This window comes from Equus quagga, chromosome 9, assembly GCF_021613505.1.
Source record: "Equus quagga isolate Etosha38 chromosome 9, UCLA_HA_Equagga_1.0, whole genome shotgun sequence".
NCBI classification, from domain to species: Eukaryota; Metazoa; Chordata; class Mammalia; order Perissodactyla; family Equidae; genus Equus; species Equus quagga.
Window position 1 is genome coordinate 41,122,025 of NC_060275.1, and position 19,493 is coordinate 41,141,517.

Genomic DNA, 19,493 nt, shown 5'->3' on the forward strand with positions numbered 1-19,493 from the left:
CTTTTTTTTCTTGGTGCCTTCCTGGCATATTAGGTATACAAAAAAATGTTTAGTCAAATGCTGAATGAATTTTTACTAAAAGGTAGAAAAAATACAATTTCTATTTAGTATTTACTTTCAAAAATATTGGCAATGGCTACAAAAACAAAACAAAAAAGATTTAAAAGATAAAATACTGAAAAGAAATAAACATCACTTTAGACGACAAAACTGTTTGTTAGAAAATCCTAAATTAACCCAAAATATTACATGTAATAAATTAGTTAAACAAACTGTAAAATACAAACTCTCCAAATTAATTATTTTACTATAGACTAGTGATATTGTCAAAAACAATGAAAAACATTCATATACTAAATAAGTAATCAGGTTTAAAATTAACTTAGGAGTTTACATTATTCAAAATGTAAAGACACAAAGGAAAAAACAAAGATTTCTAGTTGAAATAAACATAATGGAGTAATAAACGCAAAACAGGGCTTTATTAAATAGATGCTGAACTTCTTAAAGAAGACCAGCAAGAATATACCTTAAAAAGCAAAAATGATTCACAAAGACGCTGGGCTGGCCCTGTGGCATACTGGTTAAATTCAGTACCCTCCACTTCAGCAACCAGGTTCATGGGTTTCCCAGGTGTGGACCTACAACACTCGTCTGCCATGCTGTGGTGGCAACCCATATATAAAATAGAGGAAGACTGGCACAGATGTTAGCTCAAAGCTAATCTTCCTCAAGCAAAAAAGGAGGACTGGCAACAGATGTTAGCTCAGGGTGTATCTTCCTCAGCAAAGAAAAAGATTAACAAAGGTGCAAAGGCAATTTAATGGAGAAAAGACAGACTTATCAATAAATGATGTGGAACAATTGGACATCCATAGGCAAAAAAAATGAACCTCAATCTAAGCCTGCCACCTTATACAAAAATTAACTCAAAATGGATGACAGACTGTAATAAACTGGGTAATAGCCATTCGAAGATACATTCACTTCCTAATTCCCACAAGTGAATACGACCTTGTATTGTAACATATCTGATTAAAGTTAAGGATGTGGGGATGAGGTAATTAGCTGGGATTATTCAGTTGGGCCCTAAATGCCATGACAAGTATCTTTGTAAGCAAGGAAAAGGGAGATTTGACATAGATACACAGAAGGCCATATTAAGATGGAAGCAGAGACTGGAGTGGTGCAGTCCCCAGGGTCTCAGGAAACCGTCCCAACACCTTGATTTGGACTTCTAGCCTCCACAACTGTGAGAAAATAAATTTCTGATGTTTTAATCCACTAAGTTTGTGGTACGCTGTTACCAGAATCTAATACAGAGAGTTAAAAGACTGTTAAAAAGATAAAGACAGGGGTCAGTCCCGTGGACGAGTGGTTAAGTTCGTGCACTCAACTTCAGTGGTCCAGGGTTTCGCTGGTTTGGATCCTGGGCGCAGACATGGCACCGCTCATCAAGTCATGCTGAGGCGGCGTCCCATGTGCCACAACTAGAAGGACCCACAAGTAAAAATATGCAACTATGTATCAGGGGGCTTTGGGGAGAAAAAAAGAAAAAAAAATAAAATCTTTAAAAAAGACAAATAGACTAGAAGAAAATATTTGTAAATTACATATCTAACAAAGGACTAGTATCTAGAATACAGAAAGAAGTCTCAAAGCTCAACAGTTAAAAAGCAAACAATCCAATTAATACATAGGCAAAAGACATAAAGAGATACAACTTGACCTAAAATGATACACAGATGGCAAATAACCACACAAAAAGATGTTCAACATCCTTAGCCATTAGGGAAATACAAATTAAAGTCAACAGATATCACTACACACCTATCGAAATGGCTATAATTTTAAAATAATGACAACTGGTGAGGATGCAAAGAAAGTGGATCACTCATACATTGGTGGTGGAAAGGTAAAACGGTATTTTCCACAGAGTCTGTGGAAAATAATTTGGCATTTTCTTAAACAATAAAATGTGGGGCTGGCCCAGTGGCATAGTGGTTAAGATCACACGCTCTGCTTTAGCAGCCCCGGGTTCGCAGGTTCGTCATCAAGCCATGTTGCGGCAGCCTCTCACATAAAAAATAGAGGAAGACTGGGGAGAGTGGGCGGAGCAAAATGGCAGGGTGAGCTGACCCGGGATTCTCTCCCCTCCAAAATACAACAAAAGATTGGAAGAACTGAATTTCAGAGAATAAACATAATGCCAGCTCGTTAGAGACCTACAATACCAAGAAGGCGGAGATCATAAACCCTGCTTTACACCTTCAGAGGCGCTGGAACGGTAGGAGAGAACATCGCTCCCTCTCCTAGAGTCTGCGATCGCTGGGGCCCGGGTCGGGAAGGAGAGGGGGAGGGGCCGCGCAACCGGGGGATCATCCAGGACTCCTGCCGCTGGTTCAGTGGAGACCCGCTGACGGGGGGAAAGCTTCCGTCCGCGAGGACCCTATAAATCAAGGGCTCGGGAGACCAGAGAACAGAACTGATCTGAACCCAGACCAGCGCGTGTGAGTAACAGCCCCTCCCCCTGAGCAAAGCCAGTGGCAGCCATCTTGCCCCAAGGCGGAGAGCTAACACGCCGCTCTCGACCCCCATCTAGTGGCGACAGGCTGTAACTGCAACTGAATTCTACCACCATGTGAAAAACCTGCTCCTCTACCATCCAGCAATTTATCAAAGTCCCAGACCAGAAGGAAAACAATAAAAACACAGAATTAAGTCCTGAGGACTTGGAATTAGGTAAACTAAGTGATAATGAATTCAGAGCAGCTATAATCAAAAAACTCAATGAGGTAGAGAGAAAGATAGAGAAACAAGCCGAGTTCTGGAGTTACTTCACAAAAGAGATTGAAATCATAAAGAAGAATCAAACAGAATTACTAGAGATGAAAAACACAATGGACCAGATAAAACAGAATACGGATTCCCTGAATGCTCGTGTAGACAACATAGAGGAGAAAATCAGCATAATCGAGGACAGACAGGCTGAATGGCGCCAGACAGAGGAAGAAAGAGAACTAAGAATTTAAAAAAATGAGGAAAATCTCCGAGAGATAATGGATTCAATGAGGAGTAAGAACATAAGGATCATAGGAATTCCAGAGAATATGGAAAAGGAAAATGGAGCAGAAAGTGTGCTTAACGAAATTATTGAAGAGAACTTCCCAAATCTAGGGATCAACGGAGAAATGTGTGTAGAGGAGGGTTTTAGATCTCCTAGATTTGTCAATGTAAAAAGACCCACCGCAAGGCACATAGTAGTAGAGTTGGCAAATAGGAATGATAAGGAGAGAATACTCAGGGAAGTAAGGAAAAAAAAGAGAATAACCTATAAAGGAGCCCCTATCAGACTGTCAGCGGATTTCTCTATAGAAACCCTGCAAGCTAGGAGAGAATGGAGTGATATATTCAAAGTTTTAAAGGATAAAAACCTTCAGCCAAGAATACTATATCCAGCAAGAATTTCCTTCAGATATGAGGGAGAAATTAAATCTTTTCCAGACAAACAAAAGTTAAGGGAATTTGTAACTAAAAGCCCTCCATTACAAGAAATCCTCAAGAAGGCTCTCATACTTGAAAAAAGAAAAAAGGGAGAAAGGGGACACAATCCACAGACTAGGGAGACCGATGGATAGAACCAGAACAGGATAGCAAATATTCAACTATAGCATTAGGGTAAAAGTAAGGAAACTACCAAAACAAGGACGATCTTAGCACTCTAACTACAAATTAATAAGACGAGATGGAATAAAAAATGAAAATAATTATTTAGGAGGGGAAGAGCAAAGGGTCTAAATCAGTATTGGTGGAGTAAGTAAGAGACCACCAGAGAATAGACTATATTATACACGAGATTCTAAATACAAACTTCAAGGTAGACACTAAAATAAAGTACAGAACAGAGTCACAAATCATAGATAAGGAAAAATCTAAGAAACCCAGAATAAGAAATTGCAGTATTAAATGGGTAGTCTAAGGCACACAGGAAAAGAAACACAGGAAAACAAGATAATGAGCGACAGATTGACAGCACTAAGTCCACATGCATCAATAATCACTCTCAATGTGAACGGATTGAACTCTCCAATAAAAAGACACAGAGTGGCAAAATGGATTAAAGAACAAGATCCAACAATTTGTTGCCTCCAGGAAATACACCTCAGCCCCAAGGACAAACACAGACTCAGGGTGAAGGGGTGGAGGACAATACTTCAAGCAAATAGCAAGGAAAAAAAGGCAGGTGTTGCAATTCTCATATCAGACCAAGTGGATTTCAAAATAAGACAGGTAAAGAGAGAGACAGAGGGACAATATATAATGATCAAAGGGACACTTCATCAAGAAGAAATAACGCTTATAAATATCTATGCACCCAACACAGGAGCACCAAGATTCATAAAGCTATTAACAGACCTAAAGGAAGATGTTAAAAACACCACCACAATAGTAGAGGACCTCAACACCCCACTCACATCAATGGACAGATCATCCAGACAGAAAATCAACAAGGAAATAGTGGAGCTGAATGAAAAACTAAAACAATTGGACTTAATAAACATATATAGATCACTCCACCCTGAAGGAGCTGAATACACATTCTTCTCAAGTGCACATGGAACATTCTCTAGGACAGACCATATGTTGGGAAACAAGGCAAGCTTCTACAAATTTAAAAAATTGAAATAATAACAAGCATCTTCTCAGATCATAGTGCTATAAGGCTAGAAATTAATTACAAGAAAAAAGCTGAGAAAGGCACAAAGATGTGGAGACTAAACAACACACTACTGAACAAGCAATGGATCACTGAAGAAATTAAAGAAGAAATAAAAAAATACCTGGAAACAAATGAAAATGATAGCATGCCATACCAACTCATATGGGATACAGCAAAAGCTGTATTAAGAGGAAAATTCATCACAATACAGGCACATCTTAACAAACAAGAAAAATCCCAAATAAGCAACCTTGAAGCACACCTAACTGAACTAGAGAAAAAAGAACAAATGAAGCCCAAAGTCAGCAGAAGGAGAGAAATAATAAAAATCAGAGCAGAAATAAATACTATTGAAATGAAAAAGGCAGTATAAAGGATCAATGAGACAAAGAGCTGGTTTTTCGAGAAGATAAATAAAATTGACAAACCACTAGCCAGACTTACAAAGAAAAAAAGGGAGAAAGCTCAAATAAACAAAATCAGAAATGAGCGAGGAGAAATAACAACAGACTCTGCAGAAATACAACAGATTATAAGAGAATACTACAAAAAACTATATGCCAACAGAATGGATAACCTAGAGGAAATGGATAAATTCTTGGACTCCTACAATCTCCCAAAGCTCACTCAAGAAGAGGCAGACAATTTGAACAGACCAATCACAAGGAAAGAGATTGAAACAGCAATCAAAAACATCCCAAAGAATAAAACCCCAGGACCAGACGGCTTTCCCGGGGAATTCTACCAAACTTTCAGAGAGGATTTAATACCTATCCTTCTCAAGCTATTCCAAAAAATTAGGGAAGATGGAACACTTCCTAACACATTCTATGAGGCCAACATCATGCTGATACCAAAACCTGACAAGGACACCACGAAAAAAGAGAACTACAGGCCAATATCACTGATGAACATAGATGCAAAAATTCTAAACAAAATTTTGGCAACCAGAATTCAGCAATTCATCAAAAGAATCATACATTAGGATCAGGTGGGATTCATACCAGGGACACAGGGATGGTTCAACATCCGCAAATCAATCAACGTGATACACCACATCAACAAACTGAGGAGCAAAAACATGATCATCTCAATAGACGCAGAGAAGGCATTTGACAAGATCCAACAGCCATTTATGATAAAAACTCTGAACAAAATGGGCATAGAAGGAAACTACCTCAACATAATAAAGGCCACATACGACAAACCCATAGCCAACATCATACTCAATGGGCAACAACTGAAACCCATCCCCCTGAAAACAGGAACGAGACAAGGATGCCCTCCATCACCACTCTTATTTAACATAGTACTGGAGGTCCTGGCCAGAGCAATGAGGCAAGAAAAAGGAATAAAAGGAATCCAAATAGGGAGGGAAGAAGAGAAACTCTTGCTGTTTGCAGACGACATGATCTTATATATAGAAAACCCCAAAGAATCTATTGGAAAAACTGTTAGAAGCAATCAACAACTACAGCAAAGTTGCAGGGTATAAAATCAATTTGCATAAATCAGTAGCATTTCTATACTCCAGTAATGAACCAACAGAAAAAGAACTCAAGAATACAATACCATTCACAATAGCAACAAAAAGAATAAAATACCTGGGGGTAAATTTAACTAAGGAAGTGAAGGACCTATATAATGAAAATTACAAGGCCTTTCTGAGAGAATTGGATGACGACATAAGGAGATGGAAAGACATTCCATGTACATGGATTGGAAGAATAAACATAGTTAAAATGTCCATTCTACCTAAAGCAATTTACAGATTCTACGCCATCCCAATCAGAATCCCAATGACATTCTTTACAGAATTAGAACAAAGAATCCTAAAATTCATATGGGGCAACCAAAGACCCCGAATTTCTAAAGCAATCCTGAGAAAAAAGAACAAAACGGGAGGCATCACAATCTCTGACTTCAAAACATACTACAAAGCTACAGTAATCAAAACAGCATGGTACTGGTACAAAAACAGGTGCACAGATCAATGGAGCAGAATTGAAAGCCCAGAAATAAAACCACACATCTATGGACAGCTTATCTTTGACAAAGGAGCTGAGGGCATACAATGGAGAAAAGAAAGTCTTTTCAACAAATGGTGCTGGGAAAACTGGAAAGCCACATGTAAAAGAATGAAAATTGACCATTCTTTTTCACCATTCACCAAAATAAACTCAAAATGGATTAAAGACCTAAAGGTGAGACCTGAAACCATAAGGCTTCTGGAAGAAAACGTAGGCAGTACACTCTTTGACATCAGTATTAAAAGGATCTTTTCAGACACCATGCCTTCTCAGAGAAGGGAAAGAATAGAAAGAATAAACAAATGGGACTTCATCACATTAAAGAGCTTCTTCAAGGCAAATGAAAACAGGATTGAAACAAAAAAACAACCCACTAACTGGGAAAAAATATTTGCAAGTCATACATCTGACAAAGGTTTAATATCCATAATATATAAAGAACTCTCGCAACTCAACCACAAAACATCAAACAACCCAATCAAAAAATGGGCTGGAGACATGAACAGACATTTCTCCAAAGAAGATATACTGATGGCCAATAGGCACATGAAAAGATGCTCATCATCGCTGATCATCAGGGAAATGCAAATCAAAACTACACTAAGATATCACCTTACACCCGTTAGAATGACAAAAATATCTAAAACTAATAGCAACAAATGTTGGAGAGGTTGCGGAGAAAAAGGAACCCTCACACACTGCTGGTGGGAATGCAAACTGGTGCAGCCACTATGGAAAACAGTATGGAGATTCCTCAAAAAACTAAAAATAGAACTACCATATGATCCAGCCATCCCACTACTGGGTATTTATCTAAAGAGCTTGAAGTCAGCAATCCCAAAAGTCCTGTGCACCCCAATGTTTATTGCAGCACTGTTTACAATAGCCAAGACGTGGAAGCAACCTAAGTGCCCATCAACAGACGAATGGATAAAGAAGATGTGGGACATATATACAATGGAATACTACTCAGCTGCAAAACAGAACAAAATCATTCCATTTGCAATAACATGGATGGACCTTGAGAGAATTATGTTAAGTGAAATAAGCCAGCGAGAGAAAGATAATCTGTGTATGACTCCACTCATATGAGGAATTTAAAATTATGGACCAAGAACAGTTTAGTGGATACCAGGGGAAAGGTGGGGTGGGGTGTGGGCACAAAGGGTGAAGTGGTGCACCTACAACATGACTGACAAACATTAATGTACAACTGAAATTTCACAAGATTGTAACCTATCAATAACTCAATAAAAAAAATAATAATAAAAAAATAGAGGAAGACTGGCACAGATGTTAGCTCAGTGCCAATCTTCCTCACCAAAAAACAAACAAACAACAAAAAAACAAAACATGCAACTACCATATGACCCAGTAATCACATTCCTGGACATTTATCCCAAAGAAACAAAGGCTTATGTTCACACAAAAACCTATACATGAACGTAGCAGCTTCATCTGTAATAGTCAAAAACTGGCAATTCCAGATGTCCTTCAGTGAGTCAATGGTTAATCAAAATATGGTACATCCCTACCATGTAGTACATTCGTATCATGTATTACTCAGCAATAAAAGGAACTAACGATTGAAACACACAACCACCTGAATTCCTAGAGAATTATGCTGAGTGAAAAAAGAAAGCCCAAGAGTTTACATATTGTTTGATTTCGTTTGTATAACATTACATAACATTCTTTTTTTGGCAACAGCTCTACTGAAATATAATTCACATATCACCCAATTCTCTCATTTAAAGTGTACAATTAAATGGTTTTTTACCATATTTAGAGTTGTGGGATATATAAGATTCTTTTTTTTTTTTTTGAGGAAGATTAGCCCTAATAATCTGCCACTCCTCCTCGTTTTTGCCGACGAAGAGTGGCCCTGAGCTAACATCCATGCCCATCCTCCTCTATTTTATATGTGGGACGCCTGCCACAGTATGGCTTGATAAGAGGTGTGTAGGTCCACACCCAGGATCCGAACCACGAACCCTGGGCCACAGAAGCGGAACGTGCAAACTTAACCACTGTGCCACTGGGCTGGCCCAAGATTCTTAAAATGACAAAATTTTAGAGCTAGAGAACACAAGCACATCAGTGCCTGCCACGGATTAAGGAGGAGTGGGGTGGGATAAGAAGAAAGTGGGTGTGGCTATAAAAGGCTATGTGAAGGATCTTTGTGGTGACTGAAATGTTCCGTGTCTTTATCAATGAAGATATCCTGGTTATATTTACAAGATATCACCATTTGGGAAAACTGGGTGAGGGTACACAGGATTTCTGTATTATTTCTTATAACTACATGTGAATCTACAACAATCTCAAAATAACAAGTTTAACTTAAAAGAAAGTTATTTTAAAAAAAGAGCAAAACTGATAAACCTACCCTACCAGGTTTTAAAAAATTATGTCCATATATTATAACGCTTATTCACTTGATAGACATGTATTAAATACTTACTACGTAACAGATACTAGGTATATAACAGAGAATAAAAGTGACAAAAATCCCTACCCTGATGAGACTTACAGCATTGTGTGCATGCAGGTACTTAATGGCAGGTTTGTGTGTATACACTACATCCTCCTAAAATATTTAACAAGTCATATTATACCAGGCTAAAACAGCAAAAGTAATTACTGAAAGTGAAGACTCCTCAAAGAATCAAATTATTATTAAGAATTCAAATACACTAAAAGATTTTTTTGGGGCCGGCCCCATGGCCGAGCGGTTAAGTTCGCACGCTCCGCTGCAGCGGCCCAGGGTTCACATCCTGGGCACGGACATGGCACCGCTCGTCAGGCCACGTTGAGGCGGCGTCCCACATCCCACAACTAGAAGGGCCTGCAACTAAGATATACAACTGTGTACAGGGGGGGTTTGGGGAGATAAAGCAGAAAAAAAAAAAAAAAAGATTGGCAACAGTTGTTAGCTCAGGTGCCAATCTTTAAAAAAAAGATTTTTTGAAACAATGGAAAAGGTCCTCTAAGAAAAATTAAGGTCAACTGAATAAGAATGGCAAATTAATTAAGATTCAACAACAAGAACATAGTCTCAGCAGATTTAAGGTGGGTCCAAAAAATAAACAATTTTTTAAAAAGATTCAACGAATAGAAAAAATTGAATAATATAACTTTAGATGAATAAAAAGAATCAAATATGAACATACAAGATATAATAACAAACAAAAGCAGAGCAAATGAATAGGAAAAAAGTGTAAAATAAGTTTAAGTAATAAATTATAATACATTATCATTAAAACAGTATTAGAAATGATCACAAATGTACCTAAAGCACACTCTGTGTACAGGAAAATTATAAACTAACATAAAAATGTAATATGGAAAAATGCACACAGCTGTGCTAGCAACTAAGGAAATAGATTCTAAAGTGACTTCTAGACATGATTATGAACTGTATTAAACTAAAAAAAGCTGGCAAAAACGACGGAATACAAACTTTTATAGCACTAATAGCATTTTGTAAGTTAGCCCAATTATGTGGAAAGCAACATGACATTTATACAAATAGCAGTAACTATTTATTGAGTACTTAATATGTGCTAAGCAGGATTCCAAATACTTTATATTCATTATCTTGAATTCATAAAAATAAATAAATGTTTAAAAAGTTCCTTTATTACACAGATGAGGAAAATAAGGCTTAAAAAATAAAAAGTTAAGAAACCTGTAAGATGTTGAAAGCCAAAAGATGCCTCTTCATTAAAATACTAGGCCCTGTATGTTCTCTCTACCTCAAGGTCTTTGCCAAGAATGCTCCCTCTCCCCCCAGAATATTCTATACACAAACACAGTCCTCCAAAAATTAACACAACACATCACTTAGATCTCAGGAACAATATCACCTCCTCAAAAAAGGGCCTTTGACTACCTACCCATCCACCCACCAACTGGTCCCCTTCTTATACTCTCTATTGGAACCCTGAGTTTGTAATTACATGTTTATCTGAGTATTTATTTGAATTAAAATATGTCTCACCAACACCAGCTCCAATGATAGGAATCATATCTATCTGTTCCCCACTGTATGCTCAGCATTCTAACACAGAGCTGGGCACCTAGTAGCATTCACTAATATTTGTTAAAGTGATGAATGCAAATTTACCTTAATCTAATCCAAAAACTGTTAAATCTCTGAACCTAAAGATATAATCCACAGTCCTCAAATCTAAACCATGAGCACCTTCTATGTACAGAACACTTCACTAGAGCTGTAATCATGCTCATGTGACATAGCTGACAAATTCCCTTGTATTTACCCTTTGACCCAGCAATTACACTTGTGAGAAATTATCTTACATGAAAAACTCTCACATGTGAAATAGTATTTATATAAGTTTAGTCACTGCAGCATTCTTTTCAACAACAAAATATTAGAAACAACCTAAACGTTCATCAATATGAGATTGGATAAATAAATAATGATACATCAAACAATGGACCACTAAAACACTGAACATGTTCCATAAGGTCAAAGATTTTTATCTGGTCTGTTGAATGCTATAGCCCTAGTGTCTACAATAGTATTGGCACATAACGCTCACTCAGCTTTGGGTGAATGAATGAATGAGAACTCTACGATCAAGAAAAAAAAGATTAAGAAGGTCCTTTATGTAGTGATAAAGAAGGATCTCTAACATAGTAACATGCAAATAGCAAGTTACAAAAGAATGTATATAATATGCTGCTCTGTGTGAAAAACAAGAAAAGAGTATTTACAACCTTGTCTATGTATATAAATTTGGAAGGATATCTAAGGTATATAAGGTACAGTGATTGTGGGAGACAGTCATATTATTTCCTTTGGTATCTTTAAAATTGTGAATTACAATACTCTCCCTTCACAGTAAGTCCTTTGGTATTAAAAATCTGAGCCAAAAACCTGGAAAATAGAGTCCTTTCTATTTACAATAATAATCTAGCTTTTTGTGTTAGATGCTGCAGTTATTAAAGTAACGATAGTTGTATATTTTTACGTGTTTTGAAAACCATAAAACACATATACAAGACTATTATTATTTACAAACATTACTTCATTTGGTCCCTGCAACAATCTTGTGGAATAGGTTGTTTCTACCTCTGTTTCATGGAATATAAAAGAGGCTAAAAGCAGTTAAATGACTTCACCAAGTGATACAGCTAGTAAGCTGTGGTCTCCCAACACACCCACATTCCTTTACTCAATACTGAATGCATATACAGTAGGTTCAGGTTATTAAAAGTAGACCTGGGTTACTGCCTTTATAGAGCTTAGAGTCTAACAGGTAAGAATGACATAACCAAATCATCTGATGCCAAAAATGTTATGATTATAAACTGTGATAACAGGTACAAAGGAAAGTTCTTCAGGTCTTTTATTTCCAATTCTACTGTTCCTTCCTCTGTACCCACCAAGTACACGTTTCCTCAGATATAAAGCTGCTTACTCCTCATCACCCTTTGGCTAGACTATTTGAATTTGCTAGATGGAGCTTATTTCAAAACAAAGTAGAAGGGGAGGGAAAAAAGGTGCAAATCAAGATTACTAAAACTATTTTGATGTATCAAAGGAGCCTACATCTTTAGGATAGAGCATTACCCTGAAACAACTTACAGGTTATCTTTAAGTTTCTCTTAACTGGGGGCCACCCCGTGGCCAAGTAGTTAAGTTGCACATTCCACTGCGGAGGCCCGGTGTTTCACTGGTTCAGATCCTGGGCTCGGACAAGGCACAGCTCCTCAGGCCATGCTGAGGCAGCGTCCCACATGCCACAAGCAGAAGGACTCACAACTAAAAATAGACAACTATGTAGTGGGGGGATTTGGGGAGAAAAAGTTGAAAAAAAAAAAAAGATCAGCAACAATTGTTAGCTCAGGTGCCAATCTTTTAAAAAAAAAAAGCTCTGAACTTTAAACTAGCAGATGCCTGAGGAACTTCTGTTCTTATCCATTTTCCTAACAAAAGGCTGATCAACAGATGTTGGGAGGGACAAGCAACTTTCCTATCCATCATGCTCCTGATTTTAGTAGTAATTAATTAACAATCCGGCACCTTTTATTGTCCCCATCTATAATCAGAATCATTCCCCAAAAGAACTTAAAAAAAAAAAGACAGACGTTTTAAGTTGGTCTTCAGGACTTAAAATTAAGTCAATCGACTTAAAATTAAGTCAATTACATAGCATATTCTTTAAAATTATGCCATTTTATAAGTAACGACTTCATCAAGAGGATTTGGATAAAGTCGAAAAACCTTAAGAAAAAAAGATGGTCTAGAGTAGGATTTATCAAATTAGCAAGAACCCATACAAGCCTGGCTTTCAGGATCATAACAAGCATGTAGGAAAGAAGAAATTTAAGAAGTATACATACTCATGCATCACTTAATGACAGGGATACGTTCTGAGAAATACACCAGGCAATCCTGTCATTGTTCGAACAACACAGAGAGTATTTGCACAAATCTAGATAGTATAGCCTACTACACACGTAGGCTATATGGTACTAATTCTATGGGACCACGGTGGTCTATCATCAACCGAAACATCCTTAAGCAGCGTATGACTGTATTTACAGCACGACTGCTCAAACAGCTAGATACCAATGAAGCTGTTAAATTATAAGAAATATTAACTGAAAATTCGGGGACTGGATAATCCAAAGCACATCAATAGAGGATCATACAAATCTGTACTTAATGAAAAGTGGAAGCTGATTTCTATTACCTCATTTTAAAAGATGCCTCCTTACAGAGATGCCCAAAAGCAAACAGATTAGATTTCTATTTTTAAGAGTCTGGCAAGGGATTAACCTGTTATTATATGTAATTTTCATTGTGATGTGAGTTTACTTCTAACAGTGTACAGAGTTATTTACTTGACCATTCAAAACAAAGAAGGGAGGTTTAGTTCAAGGAGCCTTTCAAGATTACAAAGGAGAACACCAAGAGATAAATATCTTCAACTATGCCAATCTGTACCTTCTTCTGAAACCTTAATTTGAATACTTGCTTAACTTTAATATTCTTAATTCATCTTTACATGTTTTTCAAAATATTACGTCTGACCCACTCCAAGGCATCTGACACTGCTGATCACTGTTTCTTTAAAATTCTTCTCAGTTTCCACTGTCACACTCTCTTGGTTTTCTTCCTATCCTGTCCGTTCCTTCTCAGCCTCCACTTTTCTCCACTCCATATTTAAACATGTATTCTCCAGCACTTTGTTCTATCTAGGCCCTCTGCTTTCTTTCAATTTATATACCTCCCCCAATGGCTACATCCATACTCACAGCTTTAGTTCCATGTATTCCAGATCTACGTAGAAACACTTAACTATTGGACATACAATCATCAAATCTTACACGATCTCCTTAAAATGTCAGGCATCTCTTCTCTCCCTTCCCACTATCATGACTTTGCTTCAGGTTCTAATCATTTCTCTCTCTGACACAGCAATGAATGACCTCTTCCCTAGTCTCACCACTACCACGCTGCACCCTGCTACTAAAGTAAACTTTCTAAAATTCAAATGTGACCATGGTGCTCCCCTGCCAAAAATTATTGAACAGGTCTCTATGGTTTTCGGGAAAAAGTTCAAATTGGCTTACACAGTAAGTTCCTGCCAATATCTCTAAGCTCCATCTCCACTACACTCATCCTTTGGCTCCAGCCAAACTTTGCAGTCTGGATACAGTCAACCACTGTAACACCTCCTTGCCTCTGCATATGCTGTAAACCTAATCAGGGTATTCCTCAAAAGCCTAAATACCCATCCTAACCTAAAGTATTACTTCCTCCAGGAAATCTCATCTATCCTCATAGGCTGATTTAGATACCTGTTCTCAATGCTCCCAGGACATTTTCCTCCTAAATCTCTTCCACATCAATCACACTCACGCATAGGTCTCCTTTATTAGACTATTAACAGTTTCCAGGAAAAGAGCACTTCGTAATCCCTGCACCTAACACACAGAAAGCATTCAACAACTGCTGTTTGAAGGAATGATCGAGGATTAAATGGGAATTTATACTTTGGTGAAGATATTCTAATGACAATGAACTTGCTCCTCCAACTAGAATAGTCAATGAACAAATCCTCTGCTGCTGTTGAAATGGTAATGCATACTTTTCATATTCTAACAGACCCACAGTGAGCCAAAGCCTTTATCATCTCATCTCTCCCTACCCATGAATCAAAAACTCATTTTGTAGCTGGACATAAATTTGTTTAAAGGCACAGGTTTGTCCTTTGTGAAAAGAGAAGAGCAAATGACATTGTAAACTAGATTATTTAAAACAGAATTGTATTTCTCCACCAAACTCCTTCAGGTCAATGAAGACACTGCTGCGCCATTACCACCCATTCCAAATAAAACTCCTCCCCCGCCTTCTTTAATTCATTGTTCAGCCAGAACCTCAGAGCAACTGTGTATGTGTTTGAGAAGGGTTTAAGGCTGGTAAAGGAGGGGATGGAAGAGGGTGATAGAGCAGTTAAGAGCCTACTCCTCTTATCAACAAAATCTATTCTATATTTCATTTCCACATCTAGTCTGGTCACATCCAAACCCAACAAGCAGCTTTGAAAAAGATCCTTAACAATCATCTCCACTCTCTTTTCCACAGCCTTGAGGTCAAGCCAAATTACAGTCTGATTTTAAAATATCCCACAAGGGAAGTGAACTAGAACAAACGGCGTGGAATTTTGAGGGGAGCTAGAGATTACAATGAGTTCTATGAGGTCAATGACCCAAAGGGTAATTGAAATGATTCTGTCCAGAAAAGACTGACTTCCTCTCACTTCACCCTCCTTCCATCCCGCTCTTCCACCCACTGCCAGCACAAGCACAGGAAAGGCATGGAGTTATGATAATGAATACTGACAGATTAAAGGCCCAAAAGTATACATTGTGCCTTAGACATCTCAAAATATTTTTCTAACAATTCGGCATTTGTTGCATCAAATAAAAGAATTTCAGACTGTCATTCATCTCCCATTAACAGCAAAAACATAACCGCCATAACTTCAATCACGAAAAGTCACAGACTCTTAGCTCACACAACCACCCCAAAATGGGAGTAAGGGAGACAGTGCAGTTAACATTGAGAATCAGAGTGAGAGGAGTGGGTATCCAGAAACAATTGTAATGAAATTTCTGATTAAGAACTCAAAGTTCAATCCATTCGTTACAAAATTAAACAACCTAACTCTCCCCACCCCCACACCCCAAAAAAAACGCCAAGGAGAAAGAAATAGAGCACTTAGGAACTTGTTTGATTCTTTTCAGCTATTTGCAAGCACACAGAACTTTCAACCCTGAGTGTATTTTTTGCAGATAAAGATTTCCACGCCTCACCTGCCAGGAATTCTTTTATAAATTTGGAATGGAGCCTGGAAATTGGTATGGTTACTTATAAAGTTCCCCAGGGACTCTGATCAGCAGCCAGGTTTGTCAGAAGTGCTATATACCTTCATAAGAAAGGCTCCTTCTAACCCTCACTGACACTCCAGCAGTCTGTAGGATTATCGAAGTTCTTCCTATAAATATGCCAAACCAAACAGCCCCATGCCACCTCACCTAATCCCATTGTGTTCTCGTCACCCCTCGGGTTACTGCTTTAATTTCAGTCCATGCCTTAGAGCAGTTTTTCTTTCTTATCTCCACCCTTCTAGTAACCAAATAATAAGAAGAAGGGTAAAACAAAGGGAAACAATCACTTCAATACCCGGAAATCCTGTTAGTTAGAGTAGCAAATCCATTCTAGAGCATTCTGCTGTGTACCGAATTTTAAACGAATCAAACCACTCTGAAGGGTGGTCTGCAAAGCCGGGCTGAAGGGTAAGTTGGAAAAGAGCTCCTGGATCTGGAAAGGACGAACCAAGGGGCCGAAAGGAGGAGAAGGGAAAACTTTACAGCAGGGCAGGTCGCCGAGTGGACGGGCGGGCACCTTCGGCCGGTTTTGACACTCGACACCCCAGCCTTGTCGCAGGTTGCTAGGAAACAAAAAGGCTCCACGTTCCCTGCAGTTCCTCTCGGGCCTCGAAGAGAGGGGCCTGCGGGGCGTGGACATGGCACGGGGACCGGCCAGGCCACTGTCCCGGGGGCGCGAAGCGAGGGACACCCGGGGAGCCGGGGCCAAGCTGAGGAGCCGCACGCAGGAAGCGGGCCCCGAGCCCGAGGGAGGGCGCGCCGGGGCTCCGACGGCCGGGCACGAGCCCTCCGCGCCGGGCGCCGCTCCGACAGGCCGCGGCGGGCTCGGCTCCCGCCAGGCCGCAGCCGACGAGGGTCCGGGGCCGGATGCGGGGGCTAAAGGAGCAGCCGGTCCGAGCGGGGGAGGGGGCGTCTACTCACACGTGCTGACAGGCCGCGGTCCGCACGGGCGTTTTGAGCACCTCCTGACAGACAGGGCAGTAGAAATCATCTTCGGTGTAGGACGTGGCCGCGGAGAGCTCCTCGGCCATGGCGGGGGATGGAGGATCCAGGCGGTGGCGAAGGCGACGGCAGCAGCAACCCAGGTGGCGGGGGCAGCCCCGGGCCCGACTCCCTGCGCGAACCCGGAGGGGGAGGAGAATCCCGTCAGGAAGCGGCTCGCGCCAGGAAGGAGGCGGCGCCCTGGCGGGGAAGGGGCGGGGCCGAACGCCGAGACGCTGCGGCCGCACGCGCCGCGCCGGGGAGGGTCGGCCCGCCGGGCGGCTCCTCCTGCAGGGGCAGGGCGGGAAGGCGCCCGACAAGCCGGCGATTGGTTTCACTTTCGCTTCCGCCCGGGCTCGGAGCATGTGGGGCGTCGCCTCTCTCGCCGGGCAGAGCGGTCCTAGGCCGCAGCCTCCCGCCGGAGGCCACACCCGTACCTGGTTCCCGGAGGCGGCCGCCGCTCCGCCCCGCCCCCAGCCCTATTCTTCGCCTCGGGCCTCCCTTTCCCCCGCTTTTCGGCTCCGTTTTCCGCTCCCTCGCTGAATCCCCAGTGCGCTCAGCCGTCTCGCTCCCCGCGCAGCCCACCCTTGTGCGCGGCTCCCTGCCTCTCCCCACGCCGCCCTCGCCCCGAACCGCCACTCGGCTTTCGTGGACGCTCACTTAGGAGCCCCGGAGCAGCGCAGCTGACGAGCTGCTTCCCTGGCGCGTGTTGGTAGAGAGGTGGCCCTGCGCCGTCCTCGGGCTTCCTGTCCGGCGCTGCTGCCTTCGCATCCGAGGCCGGGAGCGGAGTGGCGGGCGGAGTGCGCAGTGCTCATCGGCCCGAAGCGGGGCCGGGCTCGAGGCTCATGGTGCACCAGGATCCCACCGCCCCCTCCAGCAGCTCTCCCCTGGCATTGCGCTGCCAGCCGCCTACAGCCTGCCCGGCAGGTCACCGATCACAGTAGGGCTGTGAGCGCTGGGCCGAGGACTGGGGAGAGGGCGGGGCGGGGAGCGCGGCCTCCATGGCAACCGGCGCGTGTAGCCTTCAGAGGTTTGTGACGTCAACAGGTGCTTGCCGACCTGTACCCCCAGCCTCCCTACAGCGGGGACCCCATTTCTCCCCGCTCCTATCAAATATATTGAGTTTTTCCTTGTCAGAATGTTTTGATCATGTCAAGATGTGTTAAGAAGCAAGTAATACCCGTTATGGGATTTTAGTCCTTTGGGGAAGAAAAATTAAAAATAAGCTCCCTTGAGAGGGTTTCAACTTTTCGCCCTTAACACACTGTGGCTGATGAGTTATAGTCGCAGATGCAGTCTTCACCAACGCTTTTGTTTTGTTTTTTGATAGCTTTGAAGAAAAGTGAGTTAGAAGCATGGATTTAAGCATTTCAACAACGTTATTGACTAAACGTTTCTGTTATTTTTTAATAGGCCCTAATATAGCCACACAATTGTTCAGTCTAGAAGATGGGGCAACAACCACATGAAAGGAGCTAAGGAAAATCTGGAACATCATAAAGCATACTCAGTTAGCTTTCAGAAAAGAAAAAAGGTTTCATTACCATGCTTTGTTAAAGCTCTCCACCGTGGTCTAAATGAATCATAAGTAGAAGCCATTGAAGGGACTAGTTAATTCAATTCGGTCATTGTCTACATTGTCCTTGGCACTGTGTTAGATGCTATGCAGATGTCATAAACTTTGCTCTCAACTAGTTTGCAGTCTTGGATGTCTATCAAAATGAAAGAACAAAACGTTATATTTGCCAACGTATTAAATATGTCATCAACAGTGACTATAAAAAGGATAGGAAATGGAATGACTGGATTTGTAAGAACTTAGAAAAAACCTTCTGGAGGGAGCAGAGCTTAAGGTGCATCTTAAAATGATGATTCCTAGAATAATACTGAATTATTTGTCCAATGAACAGCTAATTTCCTCCAACAAACTACAACATTTTGTATTTTTTCCCTTTCTGCCCTAGCAAGAACAGTGAAAGCAGAGGTGGAAAGCTAATTTTAGCTTCAGATTTCATGGAAGGAGGAAGAGCATTTGATGGGAGGGGCATCTATTAGCAGTAGTCCAGGTGCTTTTCAAATTCACTTATAAAATGATTCTTGGGGGCCAGTCCTGTGATATAGTGGCTAAGTTCAGGTGTGCTCCGCTTCTGCTGCCTGGGTTCGTGGGTGCAGATCCAAGCACAGATCTACACCACTCATCAGCCATGCTGTGGCAGCAACCCACATAAAAGAGAAAAAGATGGGCACAGATGTTAAACTCAGGGCTAATCTTCCTCAAGCAAAAAAAGAGGAAGATTAACAACAGATGTTAGCTCAGGGCGAAGCTTCCT

General features: G+C 40.8%; 1 protein-coding gene across 2 annotated transcripts in view; it reads right to left on the reverse strand.

The window, feature by feature from the left end:
- RNF138 (ring finger protein 138) overlaps positions 1-18,344 on the reverse strand; it is a 49,143-nt gene extending 30,799 nt beyond the window's left edge. The window contains exons 1-2 of one of the 2 annotated variants that reach the window (XM_046672066.1): positions 17,824-18,299; positions 17,104-17,296 (exon numbers count right to left, since the gene is read on the reverse strand). In XM_046672066.1, coding sequence (XP_046528022.1) covers positions 17,104-17,213 — 110 coding nt within the window. In that variant the 5' untranslated portion in view covers positions 17,214-17,296; positions 17,824-18,299. Of the gene's footprint in view, positions 1-17,103; positions 17,297-17,823 lie in introns of both variants that reach the window. The other variant, XM_046672067.1, reaches the window with a different exon arrangement.
- Between the last annotated feature and the right edge of the window lie 1,149 nt (positions 18,345-19,493).